The 18339-nt window shown below is 44.0% G+C and overlaps 1 protein-coding gene across 1 annotated transcript in view; it reads right to left on the bottom strand.

Annotated features, from left to right (window-relative positions):
- The window catches only part of PATJ (PATJ crumbs cell polarity complex component), a 408655-nt gene that overhangs the window by 142022 nt on the left and 248294 nt on the right, over positions 1 to 18339 (bottom strand). Inside the window, 1 exon segment of the mRNA XM_053575260.1 lies at positions 10992 to 11188. Coding sequence (XP_053431235.1) covers positions 10992 to 11188 — 197 coding nt within the window.

Here is an 18339-nt window from a genome sequence, read left to right as displayed (position 1 = left end):
CGGTCACCAACGGGCCACACATACACTGGTGGCCCCCTCAGACATAATGCTGCATTTTTACTCTATCATTTCTATGTTTAGATACACAAATACCTGACATTGAGCCCAGGACCAGCCCTAGGCATTGTGGCAGGTGCCAGGTGGCCTCGTATGCAGTGGGCTGCCCCATCTGGGTTTCCGTTCAGCCCCTTCTATAATGTTTTGCACAGCAGCAAAGACGCTTAACACATTTCTCAGCGTACAGCCCTGTTGTTAAGGCAGGCCTGTATTTGCAAAGCTTATAAGTCATATTATTATGGATTTTCACTGTGCTTATTTTTCCCCCCACAGACTCGGTTCTGCTACTGAAATGCGAAAAAAAAAATCTGATATGAGGTAAATCCCTTATATTTATGTGCCACAGAGGAGATACTTAATTATAATATTCTACAGTTTGCAGCAGAAGTAAAGTTAGTGTTAATCCAGTAAAGATTCGCTAAGAGTAAATGGATGCAAATCCCATTAATATACTACATAAACTTTCACGTTAGAAGTCTTTAATGACATGTATTTCAATAAAATTAATTATTCAAAGATATCGTGAAGAAATAGGTTTCAACCACTCTGAATTTTCTATACTTCAGCTGAACGTGAATACAAATTTATGCTCAAGAGCAGCTCAATTAAATCCACTCAAAAAACTTCACAAATTGAAAATAAAAGTTAATTAACTTAAGCTAGAAATGGAAATACTAATTATACAAAAATTAAAGTTTAGTTCAAACAACAGATTCGCCTGGGGTCTGAACATCATGTCATAATATATTGTACTCAACAATCACCCCTCTATGCTTTTATTAAAGTAGAAGGATTTCTTATGACAAGTAAAATATCAGTATTAAGGAGTTCAGTTGAAATTCACATAACTTGAATCGCAAGTAATGAAATCTCAGCATCCTTCAGGTTCAAATATATTCTAAACTTCACATTTCAAGACACTAGATGCTACAGGTTAACTGTTTTCCTTTGATAAACTCTTTTACTGAATATAACACATGCAGAAAAAATAAATCGTGAGTGTTTATAACAACAAACATTTTATATGTTAACTTTTGATCTAACAATTCCTCTTCTAATAACTTATCCTAAAAGAATAAAAAACTCAGGCATCAAAATGTCTAGCGTAGCTATATTTCTAATAGAGGAAAAAGTAGAAAACTATATGTTTATTAACAAAGTATCATATTCGCGATCATGTACCAATTAATGAAGAACTGCTATTAAAAGGAGGTGACAAATTTTATGTAACCTATATCACATTATTTTATAATTATATATTATCACCTATAATATATCACATTATTTTCATTGATGTAAACTGTGTGGGTTTAAAGAAAGTTCTGTAAATATCTTTACTGAGTGTCAGGAATGATCATATCTCTGGTAGGATATAACGCGACTTTTAGTTTTTCTATATTGATATTTTATAACACTTAATAAATGTTTACAATATACTGGGCACACCATCCACACACACATACATCCACGCATGCCTTAAAAACAACACTACACACACCTCTCGAAAATCACTAGAGGCCTGCATTATACAGACAGAGACGGTGAGGCTGAGGGAGTTTAAGAAATGTAAATGTTTTGGCACAGTAACAGAGATAATGCCAGGAAGGCTATGTTAACCATTGTGATGAAAATGTGTCAAATGGTCTATGAAGCGAATGTATGATGCCCCATGATCATATCAATGTATACAGTTATGATTTAATAATAAAAATAATAATAATAATAAAAAAAAGAAATTTGACCAACGTAATATATCTACAGCCAGAATTTATAGTCGTATCTTTTGGAGTCCAAAAGCTTGATTTTTGTTTTTGTTTTTTTGAGACGGAGTCTCACTTTGTCACCCTCGGTAGAGTGCAGTGGTATCACAGCTCACAGCAACCCCAAACTCTTGGGCTCAGGAGATTCTCCTGCCTCCACCTCCCAAGTAGCTGGGATTACAAGCGCCTGCCACAACGCCCGGCTACTTTGAGAGATGGGGTCTTGCTCTTGCTCATGCTTAGGCTGGTCTTAAACTCCTGAGTTCAGGCAATCCACCTGCCTTGGCCTCCCAGAGGGCTTCCCAGCAGGCATGAGCCACCACGCCCGGCCTAAAAGCTTGTCTTGTTAATACTGAAGGGTATTTATCTGGGATGAGAAACATAGAATATACCACTCCTATGAAATCTTAATTCCAATTCCTGGAATTCAAAGTAGAAAGCCCAGAGCAAGAACAGTTCCGGCACAAGCAGAGTAACTACGTTGTTCATCCAGCTGTTTATTCACCTATTCAGCAGCCGCTGCACAAGGGATGAAGACACAGGAATTCTCATCACCAACCGCGGCCAGCACAGCTATTGTGTATTGAGTACTATACTCTAGATGTACCAGATTCTCTCAAAGCCATTGCGCAGAAATGACTTCATTTAATCAGATATGGTTCCTGCCCTCCACCAAGCATCTGGTACTAGTGACACGGTCTTGGAAACGAATACTTGCACTGCTGTAAAACAGGTGTGGCATAAAGCAAGAAGTAACTGCCTCCTCTTGGAGGTGGGTAGGTTGGTCGTGGGAAGGGGCAGAAGCAGCTTGTGGGGGTGGGGTGGGGGGCAGAAGGGCACCAGGACCAGGCAAAGCACAGGAGCAGACAGTGGGGATGCAGGTTCGGGTCTCTGAGCAGGAACCACAAGGCTTGCGGCTCCTGGGGACATAGAGGAGAGAAGGTGCCTCACCAACAGCGGGACGGCCAGAGAAGATCCCAGAAGCCTCGGGCACCATCGCCCAGGAGGAAGATGGGGACACAGAAGGGAGGAAAGGGCACCACGCTGGGGGGATCGGCGAAGATGACGGAAACTCACCTGGGACAATTTCACAGTAACGAAACGATTTCTGGATACATTATTACATTCATATTTTTTCTCAAAAAAGAAATAATAATACACATTGAGCAGTAACTTAATATCTTGGGCAAGGGGGCAGATTTCATGGACCAAAACTTAATGGATATGGCACTGAACCGAGGTTTTCTGCAATTTCAATTTAATGCATTTCTTGGGAAGTATAATGTTCCCAAAGGATTGCCTCATTTAAAAGGCTTAAGCATGAGAGATTTCCTCTCTCTCAGACAAAACTAATTAAACGGAAATATCTTCTAAGGTCAGAGTAACAGTCATGTGGAGGAGGCCGAGCAGACCATCCCAGGGGGTCATGGAAGACACAGACGCTGCATAAAGCGGAAGAGCCCATGGACAGAGGCACTGCTGAGAGGGAGCCCTTCCCGACGGCGGGTTCCTCCCCTGCACACCGTCCCTCCCTATTGTACAGCTTCCCTCACCAATCTGCCTTTAATAATAAAAGTTAAATGTCTGTCATTTCTTTAACATTAAGAATATAGATTTTGGGCGGCGCCTGTGGCTCAGTGAGTAGGACGCAGGCCCCATATACTGAGGGTGTTGGGTTCAAATCCAGCCCTGGCCAAACTGCAACAAAAAAATAGCCAGGCGTTGTGGCAGGTGCCTGTAGTCCCAGCTGCTCGGGAGGCTGAGGCAGGAGAATGGCCTGAGCCCAGGAGTTGGAGGTTGCTGTGAGCCGTGTGATGCCACAGTACTCTACTGAGGGTGACAAAGTGAGACTCTGTCTCTACAAAAAAAAAAAAAAAAATATATATATATATATATAGTAGTCCAGTATTTTGTAGTCCAAATTTTTTTTGGAGGGGGGCTCAATGCCCGTGGCACAGTGGTTACAGCGCCAGCCACATACGCTGAAGCTGGCGGGTTCAACCTGGCCCGGACCAGCTAAACAATGACAACTGCAACAAGAAAGCAGCCAGGTGTTGTGCGGGCACCTGTAGCCCCAGCTACTTGGGAGGCTTAGGCAAGAGAATCGCTTAAGCCCAAGAGTTGGAGGTAGCTGTGAACTATGACACCAGGCACTCTACCCAGAGTGACATAGTGAGACTCTGTCTCAAAAAAAAAAAAAAAATTCCTTTTACCCAGGAGGGCTCCTCCAGCCTTTAGTCCAGCAAACAAAATACCTCAAGTTTCTGTCTGTGGGGGAGGAATTGTGTTTTAATTAACAGTTAACTACTTGCCCTTCTGTGTTACTGTGACATAAGAATGATCTATTTCAGGGCAGTGCCTGTGGCTCAGCGGGTAGGGCGCCGGTCCCATATGCCGGAGGTGGCGGGTTCAAACCCAGCCCCGGCCAAATTAAAAAAAAAAAAAAAAAAAAAAGAATGATTTATTTCTGATCTCTGTTCCTGACACCTAGCTCCTAAAACCTTTGTAATTTCCTGAGCAATAGGGGCGCTGGATGCATTTTCTGTTCTTTTTTTTTTTTTTTGTAGAGACAGAGTCTCACTTTATGGCCCTCGGTAGAGTGCCATGGCATCACACAGCTCACAGCAACCTCCAACTCCTGGGCCTAAGTGATTCTCTTGCCTCAGCCTCCCACGTAGCTGGGACCACAGGCGCCCGCCACAACGCCCGGCTATTTTTTGGTTGCAGTTTGGCCGGGGCCAGGTTTGAACCCGCCACCCTCGGTATATGGGGCCGGCGCCTTACCGACTGAGCCATAGGCGCCGCCCCATTTTCTGTTCTAATGTTTGGTCTTTTATCTGGGCTCCTGACACAGCTCCTCATTCCTTGGAATTCCCTGAAGACAGAAGCGTCTTTTGTTACAAGATGTAGTTCTTGGTGGATCTTGAATGGGAGATGGTTATTAGAAAGTCCAAACCAGGATTAAAGTTTGGAAATTTCAGCCTCAAGCCCCATTCTCTGGAAAGGGAAGAGGGACTGGAGATTGAGTTACTAATTGATCAGGCCCACATGATGAAGCTTCCATAAAAATACCTTAACTACAGGGGCTTGGAGCACTCCAGGGCTGCAGAAGGTATGGAGGTGCCCAGGAAGTTCCGCCTTCCCCTTCACAATCTGCAGCCCGGAGCGTCTCTTCATTTGACGGTTCATCTGTGCCCTCTGCAACATCCTTCATAAACGGGTAAATCAATCGTAGGGCTTCCCTGACTTCTGGAAACAGTCTAAGGAAAAAAGGCGGCGCCTGTGGCTCAAAAGAGTGGGGCGCAGGCCCCATATGCCAGAGGTGGTGGGTTCAAACCTGGCCCCAGCCAAAAAAATACTGCACAAAAAAAAAAAAAAAAAAAAAAAAAAAAAACCTGAGGAGAAGGCTGACTTCCGACTGGCATCAGAAGAGGTGGGGGGCAGTCTTGGGGGACTGACCCTGAACCTGATGCCATTTGCAGACAGAAGTGTTGGAACTGAACTGAATTAGAGAACGCCCAGTTGGCGCCTGCTGGAGAACTGCTTGGTGTTGGGGGAATCCTTACACATCTGATACCAGCTGGTGTTCACCAACTGCCCAAGAGAAGAAAAACCCCCTCTCTTCAACAGGCGTATGTTAAGCACCTTCTGAAACATAACTAATAACTGTAAGAACTGGGGTAAGTTAAAGTAAGTCTCCCAGGAATGGTGGGTGCTGCTCGTACACAGGCCGGCGTCTGCTTGGCTGTTCAATGCCCTCCCTGCCCTGCAGCACATCTCCTTTGTTACCGGGATCTGCTAATGAGTCAGAGAGAAAACACCAGTGCTCACATTGGTCCTGGTCCTGAAGGACATTCCATCTTGAGTCTTAATAACATAGAGAGAATAGAACTGGAATCTTCATGTTTCAAATCAGCCTGTAGAGTGTTTCCACACACCAGGCCAGACAGGGAATCTGTGTCTAGGTGTGTGTACCACAACAGTGATGGGGTGTCCACAAGTCCCCCAAGACTAGGGAGCACTGGAAATCAGGAACTCAGCGCGCTGAGCAAACGAGCTTGGGAGAGCACACGCCGCAGGGAGCATGGTGTCCTGGAGGGGCCAGGGCAGTGGGCTCCAGGGCAGCAGTCTCCAGGGCAGTGGTCTCCTGGGTAGCTGTCTCCAGGGCAGTGGGCTTCAGGGCAGTGGGCTCCAGGGCAGTGGTCAGGGCCATAGTTTCCTGGGCAGTGGTCTCTAGAGCAGCGGTCGCCAGGGCAGTGGTCAGGGCACTGGGCTCCAGGGCAGTGGTCGCCAGGGCAGTGGTCTCCTGGGCAGTGGTCAGGGCAGTGGCCTCTAGGGCAGTGGTCTCCAGGGCTGTGGTCACCAGGGTAGTGGTCTCCAGGGCAGTGACCTCCAGGGCTGTGGTCACCAGGGCAGTGGTTTCCAGGGCAGTGGTCTTCAACCAGGGTGCTGCCGTAGGGCCTCAGGTATGCCATGGACATTTTTAAAGATCATTCATTAAATTATTTATGAAAGAAGTTCAAAGCACATTAAGTATGTTCTTTTTTTTTTTACTCTTTTTTTGATCACCATAATTTAAGTGTGCCATGGAAGTTTAACTACAGCTTCAAGTATGCCATGTGATAAAGAAAGTTTGAAAAGCCCTGGGCAAGAGCATGGGTCCAGGAGTCTGGCCAGCCTGGGTTCTTATCCAAACTTAGTCACTCAGGTCTTAGGTGTGTTATTTATCCAGTTTATGATCCATAAAATGGGGGTAATAGTGGTGACCATCTAGGTTCCTAAGAATACGGAGTTCAAAAGTGTGAGGCGCTCAGGTACTGTGCTGGCAGTGACTCAGCAGGGCGGCTCCAGCTTTCATCATCACCATCATATCTCATTCTGAGAAGTCTCTAAACGTTTAGCAGTGAAAGGAAATACACTTGAAGCAATGAATTCTACTGGTGAATGATAAGGTCACCTCTGACTTTTTTTTTTATTAAATCATAGCTGTGTACATCAATATGATCATGGGGCACCATACACTTGGTTCATAGAATATTTGACACATTTTCATCTCATTAGTTGACATAGCCCTCCTGGCATTTTCTTAGTTTTTGCCAAGACATTTACATTCCACATTTGCCAAGCCTCACATGTACCCTTGTAAGATGCACCACAGGTGTGATCCTTTCAATCCCCCTCCCTCTAGCCACCTCCCCCCCCACACACGCTTTCCCCCTTCCCTCTGTTCTTAGGTTGTAACTTGGTTATAGCTTTCATGTGAAGGTCCTAAGTTAGTTTCATAGTAGGGCTGAGTACATTGGATATTTTTTCTTCCATTCTTGAGACACTTTACTGAGAAGAATATGTTCCAGCTCCATCCATGTAAACATGAAAGAGGTAAAGTCTCCATCTTTCTTCAAAGCTGCAGCTTGCTCCATTCTGTTGCTGAGGGATTCTACTGTATTTTTCATATCTTTAAGGGCTGCAAATTCTTGCTTCAGTGTGTCCAAGTCTTTGGTGGTTTTGTCTTTAAATTCGTTAAATTCTTGAGACAACTTTTGAATTTCTCCTCGGATTCCTAATTCCATTTTATCAACCTTGTATGCAATCCAAATTCTGAATTCGATTACTGACATGTCTGCCAGTTGTTTATGAATGGGATCTTCAATTACATCCGCCATTTCTTTCCTTGGAGGGGTTGATCTATTCTGGTTATTCATGTTACCGGAGATTTTCCACTGATTCCTCCCCATGGTTGTTTTACTCCCCTTGATTTTTCCCCTAGGGTTTTGTTGAGGGCCCGTTCAGTGCTGTAGCCTGAGAGACTGGGGCCCTGTCTGGTGTGGTGGGGCTCAGTGGTTCTGACTTACTGTCAGCTGGCTTCTGTTTGACCCCAGTGAAGCACTTACTCTGGGCTGAAGTCTCAGTTCTCTGAGTCGGCCCTACCCTGGATGTTTCCAGGGTCTGTGAGTCACCTCAGGCAAATCCTATACTCAGGGGTGGCCTCCTCTGGTTGCTGAGGGAGGCAGGGGGTATGGCTTCAGCCGCCTCAGGGAACTGCCGCTCTGATGTGGGTCTCACCCAGCCTCACTCCTGTGTCCCAGAGTCAGGACCGACCAGCTGCAGTTCGGGCACTGTCCACGCCCCGACAAATCCCTCAAGAATCTGGACTCCTGGGGGACAGGCCTCCAGATCCCAGAGTGAGGGTGGGGTGGGGCGCTGGGAGCTCAGAGCTGCCGGCAGCAAGCTCACTCAATTCCTCCCAATCTTTGGCTCCACCGCACCGCCACAGCCCAAGCCTCCAGGCTTCAGAGTGAGGGCGGGGTGGGGGGAGCGGCTGGAGCCCAGAACCGCCAGGCAGGGAACAGACTCAGCTCCACCCAGTTCCTTGCCCAGCCACACGGCATGCGCTCAGATCTCCAGACCACAGAGCGAGAGCGAGGGCAGGGGTGGGTGGGGGTGGGAGGGGGGGAGCACTGGGAGCTCAGAGCCAGCAGGGCCTCTGAGCCGCAGGGAGCCCAGTGGACAGTGAGCAAATTCAGTTCCTCCCAGTTTCTCGCCCGGTTGTGCCGCCACAGCTCAAGCCTTCAGGCTTCAGAGTGGGGGCGGGGTGGGGGGAGCGGCTGGAGCCCAGAACCGCCGAGCAGCAAACAGACTCAGCTCCACCCAGCTCCTTGCCCGATCACACGGCAGGCGCTCAGGTCTCTGGACCACAGAGCGAGGGTGGGGGGAGCACCAGGAGCTCAGAGCAGCAGGGAGCTCAGAGCAGCTGGTAGCGAGGTCATACAGTTCGACTCAGTTATATGCCTGGTTGTATTGTTGCCCAAGGAGGGCTGCTGCACCTCGCCTCGGGGAAGCGCCGCCCTGGTGAGGGTCTCCCTCCGCTGACTGTCCTCACCTCTCTCCCGTGCCCCAGAATCAGCGCTGACCAGCCTCAGCTCGGGGACTGTCCTCTCCCCTTTAGGAGTCACCCAAGAATCCGAACTCCTGGGGGACAGGCTTTCAGACCTCAGAGAGAGTGGAGGGAAGTGCTGGGAGCTCAGAGTTGCCGGCAAAGGATATTTACAGATTTATACAGTTTTATGCCTGGCAGGAGAAGGCCTAGGCATCCTAGTAAGGGAGGTAGGTCCAGTTTGTAGTAGGTCTCTCCCGTGAAGTGTAGTGGGAGGGCCTTTGATTTCTGCCCTTTTGTTTGTGGGGCCCTTAAGCCGATCAGGTGGGGGAGGGGGGACTCCCGTCCGCTTGGTGATGGGTTTTGTACCTTTCGTTTGCTTCCTTGTGCTCGCAGCTCTCCTCAGCGGGGTTGATGTGCATTATTCAATTTTCTCGCTTGGTGTTGTTCGAATCCATCAGGTTACTTGCTAAATTTTCGTCCTCTAACTCTCCTTCAGGACGGGAGCCTCTGTGGAAAGCTGGCTTCAGTCCGCCATCTTCCCATCATCCCCTCTGACTTGTTTTTATGCTATAATTTTGCCAGTCTACGTCCCAGTGAGGGTCCCTTGCACGACACCGTATTATGGAAGAACCAGGAAAGTGATCCCAGAAGTGAATTCTTCACCAAAATAGGTTTTAGGTGAGGAGAAGCTACTGCGGCTTGGAAGAAAAAGGTGATGTCTAGCTGTTGCGCCTGACCAGCGGGGCTATTAGTAGACAAGTCAAATTACACATGACTGTGAATTCTATTCTGAGTCAGAGTCTGAAGAGGACATCGTAAAACACTAAACCAGTAAGCCGTCATTTCAACGAAGCAGTCTGACACTCAGGGTCTGTCCTTTAGCTCCCTGACTGTCCTCAGGTCGGAACATTTTATCTAAGAGGCCTTAGAGCACAGCAGATAACAGAGAGCTAAAGAGCCTGCCGGGTCCCAGCACCAGGACGCACTCTGTGACCCTGTCAGAGAAAGCGGCTGCAGTGTCAGGTGTCAGATATACACGGTTCATTAGCCGTTACCGTCATTCTTAGTGGTGTATTTTTCTTTTTTTGTGCAAGCATCTTTTAACGTTTGCTTCCCCCTCTAGACGGTGAACTATTGTAATGGAAGGACAAGGGATTCGTCTTTCTGTGCTGGGTCTCAACGGATGCTTAACAAATATTAGCTGGATGCATGAGCAAGTGAACACAAATGAGTATCAAACTGAGACCAACTCAGAACAAAAGCCCTGACTTTAAGTTTTAAAAATTACGAATACCCGGGCGGCGCCTGTGGCTCAGTGAGCAGGGCGCCGGCCCCATATGCCGAGGGTGGTGGGTTCAAACCCAGCCCGGCCAAACTGCAACAAAAAAATAGCCGGGCATTGTGGCGGGCGCCTGTAGTCCCAGCTGCTCGGGAGGCTGAGGCAAGAGAATCGCGTAAGCCCAAGAGTTAGAGGTTGCTGTGAGCCGTGTGACGCCACGGCACTCTACCCGAGAGCGGTACAGTGAGACTCTGTCTCTACAAAAAAAAAAAAAAAAAAAAATTACGAATACCCGTTTCAGATTATTGGTGGAATCATCTAGAGAGTAATTCTCAGAGAATCAGTCTTCATCATCTCTTTTGTCTAGCAGGCCCTGGTCAGGTTTGAACCTGCAAGCCCCAATGCATGGGGCACGCTAAACAATGAGTTACGGGCGCCCAGCTGCTTGGGGCTGGAATCAATCGTCTTCTTAGCTTTCATTTCTATCCTATTTCTAAATAAAGAACCTACGTGGTGTTAACCCATACCCCCAGCTTCACAGATAAAAAGTTCACAGACTTTTTTTGACTCTAAAACTTTCCCCCAAAACTAACAACAACAAACAACAAAACTACAACAACAGCAAGGACAGTCATGGTTAATTCAAAAAGAATTGAATGGTTCATGGGTGGTTAATTTATCAAAGGGAATTTAATAAATATCAACCATATTACATTAATATACAACCAAATTAGTTTTGAACGTTGAGTCGTTCTTAAAAACAAGTCCTATGATTTTAACACATCTCCATGATATTTTACGAAGAGCTCTTAAAATATTTTGTGAGATTAGTGTTCACCCAAGCAGCAAATAACATTGGCAGGCAACAATATGATTTCTGTTCTGGCTTTGGAAAATGATTCTAAGTAGTTGAAGGAAATATAATTTGCCAACATTCTACCCCTTCAGCTCATTCTCCTGTACAACATCCATGGCACCCTCCACTTCACAAGAGAAATGAAAAACAAACGCCTCTCACCTCTAACAGCTCATCTCCAACTCGCATTCGTCCATCTGCTGCGGCTGGTCCTTCTGGGTTGATTCCCACCACAAATATGCTCATTCGAGATCTGTCTTTGTTGCCAGCAAGGCTGAGTCCAAGGCCATTCTTATCCTTTTCAAGTTCAATAATGTGCAGTTCTCCAGGCAGATCTGCGTATCTTTGCCTGATTTTTTCTATTTAAAAAAAATTAAAAATTTTTAAATGGAGCAGTTGAGTCTGTATTACCAAGATGTCAGAATTTCCCCATCTTTAACGTGATTCTTCTACAATGGTTCCTTTTATTTTTAATCCTGACTACTATAAGAGATGGGGTTTCACTATGTTATCCATGCTGGAACGATTCACAGGTGTGATCACAACTATGTCCTCGAACTCCTGAGCTCAACTCATCTTCCTGACTCAGCCTCTTAAGCAGCTGGAAACACAGGCATGTACCACAATGTCTGCCTCTAGAATGGTTCCTTCTCCTCTCCCTCCAAAACAAAGGGAAACAAAAATATTAACTGAGCATCAGATGTGTAACAAGGCTTTGGAGATATAACACTGAACAAAATAGTCACGCTTTTCTATTCTTAGGGCTCATGATCAGTCAGAAAGAAAAGAAACAATTATAAACGATCACATTTTTAAAAAATATATAAACGATACAAATAATATTGCGTTATGTGAGCAAAAGCAAGGAGAATTAAGGATGCTGGTTTAGCTGTCAGATCGACAAATCAATGGACAAATGTCTCAGTCACTCAACACCCAACAATGAATACACCATCTCTCTATGGGGCTCCATTTCTCTACCTGTAAAAAGGGCATGAAAACATCCATTTCAGGGATGTTGGGATGATTAAATAAAATACAGGTTAAGGGACTTTTATTTATTTATTTTTTTTGCGGTTTTTGGCCGGGGCTGGGTTTGAACCCGCCACCTCCGGCATATGGGGCCGGAACCCTACTCCTTTGAGCAATAGACGCTGCCTGGGACTTATTATTTTTTGAGACAGAGTCTCACTCTGTACCCCTGGGTAGAGGGCCGTGTTATCATAAGTCACAGCAACCTCAAACTCTTGGGCTCAAGCAATTCTCTCTTTTTTTTTGGCCGGGGGTGGGTTTGAACCCGCCACCTCCGGTATATGGGGCCGGTGCCCTACTCCTTTGAGCCACAGGTGCCGCCCTTAAGCGATCCTCTTGCCTCAGCCTCCCAAGCAGCTGGGACTACAGGCGCCCACCATGATGGCACCCAGCTAGTTTTTCCACTTTTAGCAGAGACAAGGTTTCACTCTTGCTCAAGCTGGTCTCAGACTCCTGAGCTCAAGCTAGCCACCCACCTTAGCCTTCCAGAGTGTTAGGATTACAGGTGTGAGCTATTATGCCCAGCCTAGGTTAGGACTTAAAGGACTTTTACCAAATCCTCTATGTCACCTTGCTACCTGTCTTAGGGTATGGCTGGCTATGTTTCACTGGTATTGATTCTGTGCAATAAAACCCCATGAGGAAAGCAGCGGAGGAGCACACAGCTGGACGCATGTCTTGTGACCCACACAGCACCAGGTCAGGCCAGTGGCACTGCCGCAAGGGCTTCATGCCCACGGCCGCAGTGGAAGCCCTGAAGAATGAATTAATAGACTGTGACCATCTTGGAACTCTGGATGCTCAGCCTACGCTTGGCTTACATTATATTTGCTGCCTGTAGAGAACCTCACGCATTGAAAGTTTACTCCTAAGACACAGAGGGAGGAAGACAGCCCAGACCATTGAGACTCAGCAAACCCTGCTTTATAAGTGAGGAGTAAATTTAAACTCGTAATAATTAAAAGAATAAAGCGCAAGTGGGGACTTGTTTTAGAAAGAGAGTAAATCTGTCTGCTTTGTAGAGATTTTGAAGAAAATCTTAAAGAACTTTCACTGACCGCTCTTATGGTTAATAATAATAAAGAACACATTTAGCAAAATACAATAAAACGAAGAACTTGTAACATGACGAAAAACATTTTCTACAGCCAGTCAACTGAAGCAGTGGGTGAAATTAAAACAAAAAGACATCAAGACTCTGACAAGACAGCCAGCCTAGCACAGGAGGTGTAAGAGAAGTCTACAACTGACCAAAAATACACATTTTTGAGAAAACACTAAACAAGTACACAGTAAACAAACACAAAACAGACTACATCAGGCCATAAAAGAAAATGGAGTGATTTTTCAAAGAATCATCCTCACACAAGCTGTGTTATCAGAACACAGTGCAATAAAACCAAAACCATAATCTAACAATAAAAAGATAAATCTGAAAATCCCATGTACTTAGAACTTAAAATATGAATAAAAACCTTAAGACTGACAAAGGACCCATGATTGCATTAACAGCTATGATTTAACAAAAAAAAAAAAAAAAAAACTGACAAAGGAAATTAAGAAACACAGCATTTATAATTGAATAAAAATTATTATTTTAAATATCAAACCTGAGAGACACAGTTAAAACAGAACTTAGAAGTCTATTTATAATTTTGAGCAATTCACCAGAAAATAAGTTTAAAAATATTAAGTTTAGTGTTATACTCAAGAAGTCGCAAAATAGCTATACAGCAAAGAGACAAGAACAGAGAAAATACCAAAACTAAAGGTATCTACTCGTGATGACAGAATTATTACCACCAGACAAACACAGCAATCAGTACACACAAAAGAAAAACACCATGTAAGGGTCAAGGAAATTAAAACCTAGTTCTTGGAGAACATTAATGAGATAGACTCTGCAAAAAGTGAACAAGAAAAAATAGATGATGCAAATAAATCACAGAACTAAAAGAGGAGAATAACTGCAAATCGTTTTTTTTGTTTGTTTGTTTGTTTTGAGACAGAGTCTCACTATGTCGCCCTCAGTAAAGTGCTGTGACATCACAGCTCACAGCAACCTCAAACTCTTGGGCTTAAGTGATTCTCTTGCCTCAGCCTCCCAAGTAACTGGGGCTACACAACACCCGGCTATTTTTTGGTTGCAGTTGTCACTGTTGTTTGGCAGGCCCAGGCTGGATTCAAACCCGCCAGACTCGGTATATGGGGTTGACGCCCTACTCACTGAGCTACAGGCGCTGAGCCCCAAATAGATTTTTTTTTAATGAAAATTATTATAGATGGTTTATCAACATGAACTATATGTTAGCAGTTTATAAAATCTTATATGATGTAGATACATTTCTCAAAAAATTTAAAGGGTACATATTTGTCTGGGAAAGGTGATTCATGCCTGTAATCCCAGCATTTTGGGAGGCTGAGGCAGGAAGTTTGCTTGAGGCTAGGAGTTCAAGACCAGCCTGGACAACATAGTGAGATTCTGTCACTATTATAAATTAAAAAGATTTAGCCAGATGCAGTGGAATGCACCTGTAGTGTGTCTCACCTCCTCGGGGGACTGAGGCAAGAGAACTGTTTGAGCCCAAAAGCTCGAGTTTACAGTGAGCTATGGTCGCCCTGCTATACTCCAGCCTGGACAACAGAATGAGACCCCATTTCAAAAAGCAATGCCTTGCCTACCCCCCAAAAAACCCTAAAATAAACAAACAAAAAACACCGTATTTAGTTCAAGAATAAATGTAAAACTGCAATGGATTAGTAAATATTCAATAAATTGAACTGACAGTAAAAAAGTTCTTTTTCATAACAAACTCAGCGCTTGATAGTTTTACATTTTAATTCTATAATATTTCAAGTTATTCTTGAACATGAAAAAACATTTCATTTTTTATTATTAAATTTTATTTATTATTTACATATGAATAATAAAATGAATTTTATTATTATTTATATATGAAAATTTATTATTAAAATTTTCATTTCAGATTGAGGTAAGGATACCAACGATTAGGGTACATTGTTTGCATTTGTTAGGTAAAGTCCAAGTGGTAGCTGAGCCCTTCAAGCAGGAGTGGTGTCATGTAACCCTACATTGGGCTGGTTGGATGGCCACACACCAAACCCCTTCTCTCCTCCCCTTGCCCCCAGCCTCCCCACTTTGGGAGGCTGAGGAAGCAAGATTGTTTGAGGCCAGGAGTTCAAGACCAGCCCAGACCAAATGTAATTGTGTTTTTCTCTGGTGTGAGAGTGTAGTTGTTTATCTACTAGTTTAATATTAGTGTTAAGTATATGCATACTTTTTCATTCTTGTGATGGAAAAACATTAAAGAAACTATTCACCTCGTTTTTTGAGGCTGGTAAAATCCTGATTCTGATCCCCAAATCAAACAAAGACAAATCCACAAAGTCTTATTTAACTTATGATCAGAGATGTAAAAATCTTTTTCATTAAAAGCTAATTTGCTGAAGTCTATCCGGGTGGGGTTTTGACGGCTGCCACATATCTCATGGAGTAAACTCTGTGGTTTTACCCTCCTCACGAGATGGGGAGATCTATGAAAGGGACCATATAAAAGACCGATCATAGTTTTCCCTCTTCCTTACCTATCAGCATGTCCCACAGCTCAGCACTGTTCCTGAGCATGACAGCTGAAGAATGGATAGGATTTGAACACATCTGTGTTTGGAGAAGGTGCCAGAACAAGAACCAGGCTGATCCCTCTACTCTAAAAATGATGCTAAAGTAAATTGCTTGAAGAAATTAGATCCTAAAGATTCTTGGTGGGGAATTTTTGAAGTTTTCATCCATATTCAACTAGAGACAGAAGCCAAAATAAAAGAATTGTGGGCTGACAGGACAAGAGCGGATTAAGCATAAGTTCTTTTTAAAAGGGTTTTTTTGAAAACAAATCTTGACTCTAGCTTTAGAAGAGCCAAGATGACCTTGATGGTCAGTGGAAGGAATCGCAACGTCCAATTCCCTAAATAAAAATTTATTGACTTTTAAATAATTTCGCTTAATGTTACATAATAAAAAGCTCTTTGGGAAAAAATTTAAAATTAATTTAAAATTAAATTAATTAAATTTAAAATTTAATTAAATTTAAAATTTAATTCAAGAGTATATAAAAAATATTTAGTTTGACCTAAATATTTGGTCGTTTGTGACCAAATTATTTGGCCACTTGTGACATAAAAAAGATAAGCATTTCATATGATTGAAACTAAGAACATTATATGAATAAGGGTGTATCCCAGGAATGCGAGAATACTTAAACATCAGAAAAATTTATGAAGAAAATTACCACATTAATAAACTGAAGAAGAAAACGGAAAGATTATGTTAATAGTAGAGAAAAGCATTTGATAAAGCATACTATTTTTTTTTTTGCAGTTTTTAGCCATGGCCGGGTTCGAACCCGCCACCCCCGTATATGGGGCCGGCACCCTACTCCTTGAGCACAGGCACTGTTCTATTTCTTTCTTTTTGTTTTTGAGACAGAATTTCATTATGTTGCCCTTGGTAGAGTGCCATAGCATCACAGCTCACAGCAACCTCACAGCAATTCTCTTGCCTCAGCGTCCCAAGTAGCTGCGACTACAGGCGCCCACCACAATGCCCGGCTATTCTTATTTGTTGTCACTGATGTTTAGCTGGCCTGGGCCAGGTTCGAACCCACCAGCCTGGGTGTATGTGGCTGGCACCCTACCCACTGAGCTACAGGCGCCGCCCTGATAAAGCATACCTATTTAAGATTAAAAATAAAACAGCTAGCAAAATAGAAGGGTACTTTCTAACTTAAAATTTATAAACAGAAAACTTAACACAAGAAAATGTTTGTAGTAATTCAAGCCAAAGAAGAATTAATATACAGGGAACTTGTATAAATAAATATAAAACGATGGCCACCCCAATAGAAATCTGGCCCAAACTTATCAATCAACTCAAAAGGCTGACAGACAAGTGAAAAAATGCTCAGGTTCATTTGTGATTATATATGGAAATGTCAATTAAAACGAGATATCAGGCTTGGCATGGCAGCTCCCACCAATAATCTCAGCACTTTGGACGGCCAAGGTGGGAGGATTGATTGAGATCAGGAGTTCTAGACCAGCCTCAGCAAAGAGACCCTGTTTCTACTAAAAATAGAAAATCTAGCCCAGTGTCACGGCAGGAGACTGCAGTCCCAGCTACTCAGGAGGCTGAGGCAAGAGGATTGCTTGACCCCAGGAGTTTGAGGTTGCTGTGAGCTAGGCTAAGGCCATGGCACTCTACCCATGGCAACAGAGTAAGACTGTCTCAAAAAAAAAGAAAAAAAAGCCCTAACAACTCATCTGATCTATACAACCTTTAGAGAAAAAAAATAACCTTCATGGCCACTAACCACAGATGCGATTGCTTACACGGATAAATAGTTAATGACAACAGGGCGGTTTCCTTGGTAGAACATGGCTCCCTTACAGCTGGCCGACAACCCAATTAACTGTGCTGTGAGTGGCGAGTCTCTTACCCACACGTTACTGTGGCAGAGGAGAAAGCACAAGGGATAGAGGTCAGAAGTACGATCAGGTCCAGGCTGATTTCTTAGACCAGTTACTAGATTTCTTACTCGTAAAATGGGGCTGTTACCTTGAAAGTGGACATTACCTAAAAATACCTGGGACATAAAGGTCCAAAAAAGAAAACCATGATTTTCTCTTTATGATTTAGTTATGCTGAGGATTTTAGTCTTAAATGGATGACAAAGTTACTTGTTTCTTCTCAACTTTGTCTGTCTTAAGGAAAGGAAGTGACATTTCCCCCGTGGAACAAAAAGACACACAGCCCTTGAGTGGGAATCGTCAGAGGACGGGCAAACTAACGCCATTCTCCTCCAGAGTCGCTTCTTGGAGTTGCTCATAGTGAGGAGTCTCTGGAATGCCTTCTGCAGGAGCAGAGCAACTCCACTGAGGGGTGGTGCACGGACAGCGTGTGCCGTGCAGTACGCAGGCCCCTGGGGCAGCTTTAACACTGAAGCAAATGTGGAAGAGGGACCCTTCCTACAGTTTCAGGCTGGAGAAACCAGGTCACACCCTGAACGTCCTTAACACTGAACAATACCCTTAAAAATGGTTAAACAGCAAATTTTGCTACATATGTTTTACTACCCTATCAAAGGCTTAAAAGACCCTCAAAAATTGGTTTCTTTTTCTTTTTTTTTTTTTGCAGTTTTTGGCCAGGGCTGGGTTTGAACTTGCCACCTCCGGCTTATGGGGCCGGGGCCCTACTCCTTTGAGCCACAGGTACTGCCCCAAATTGGTTTCTAATCAATGGCCTATTCAGGGACTACTACATTATGGATTTATTATTCTGACTTTGTGAAACCAGCACCTTTATTTTTCTGGTCAATTTTTTTTGATATCACTCTAATCCCATTTAGTCAATGAACTAGTATCGATTGAATCCGAATTCATATCAAGCTTGTGATACAAGGGA

Source organism: Nycticebus coucang, chromosome 22 (genome assembly GCF_027406575.1).
Source record: "Nycticebus coucang isolate mNycCou1 chromosome 22, mNycCou1.pri, whole genome shotgun sequence".
In the NCBI taxonomy this organism is placed as follows: domain Eukaryota; kingdom Metazoa; phylum Chordata; class Mammalia; order Primates; family Lorisidae; genus Nycticebus; species Nycticebus coucang.
Note: the sequence above shows the minus strand (reverse complement) of the source record. Positions and strands in the feature narration are given on the sequence as shown.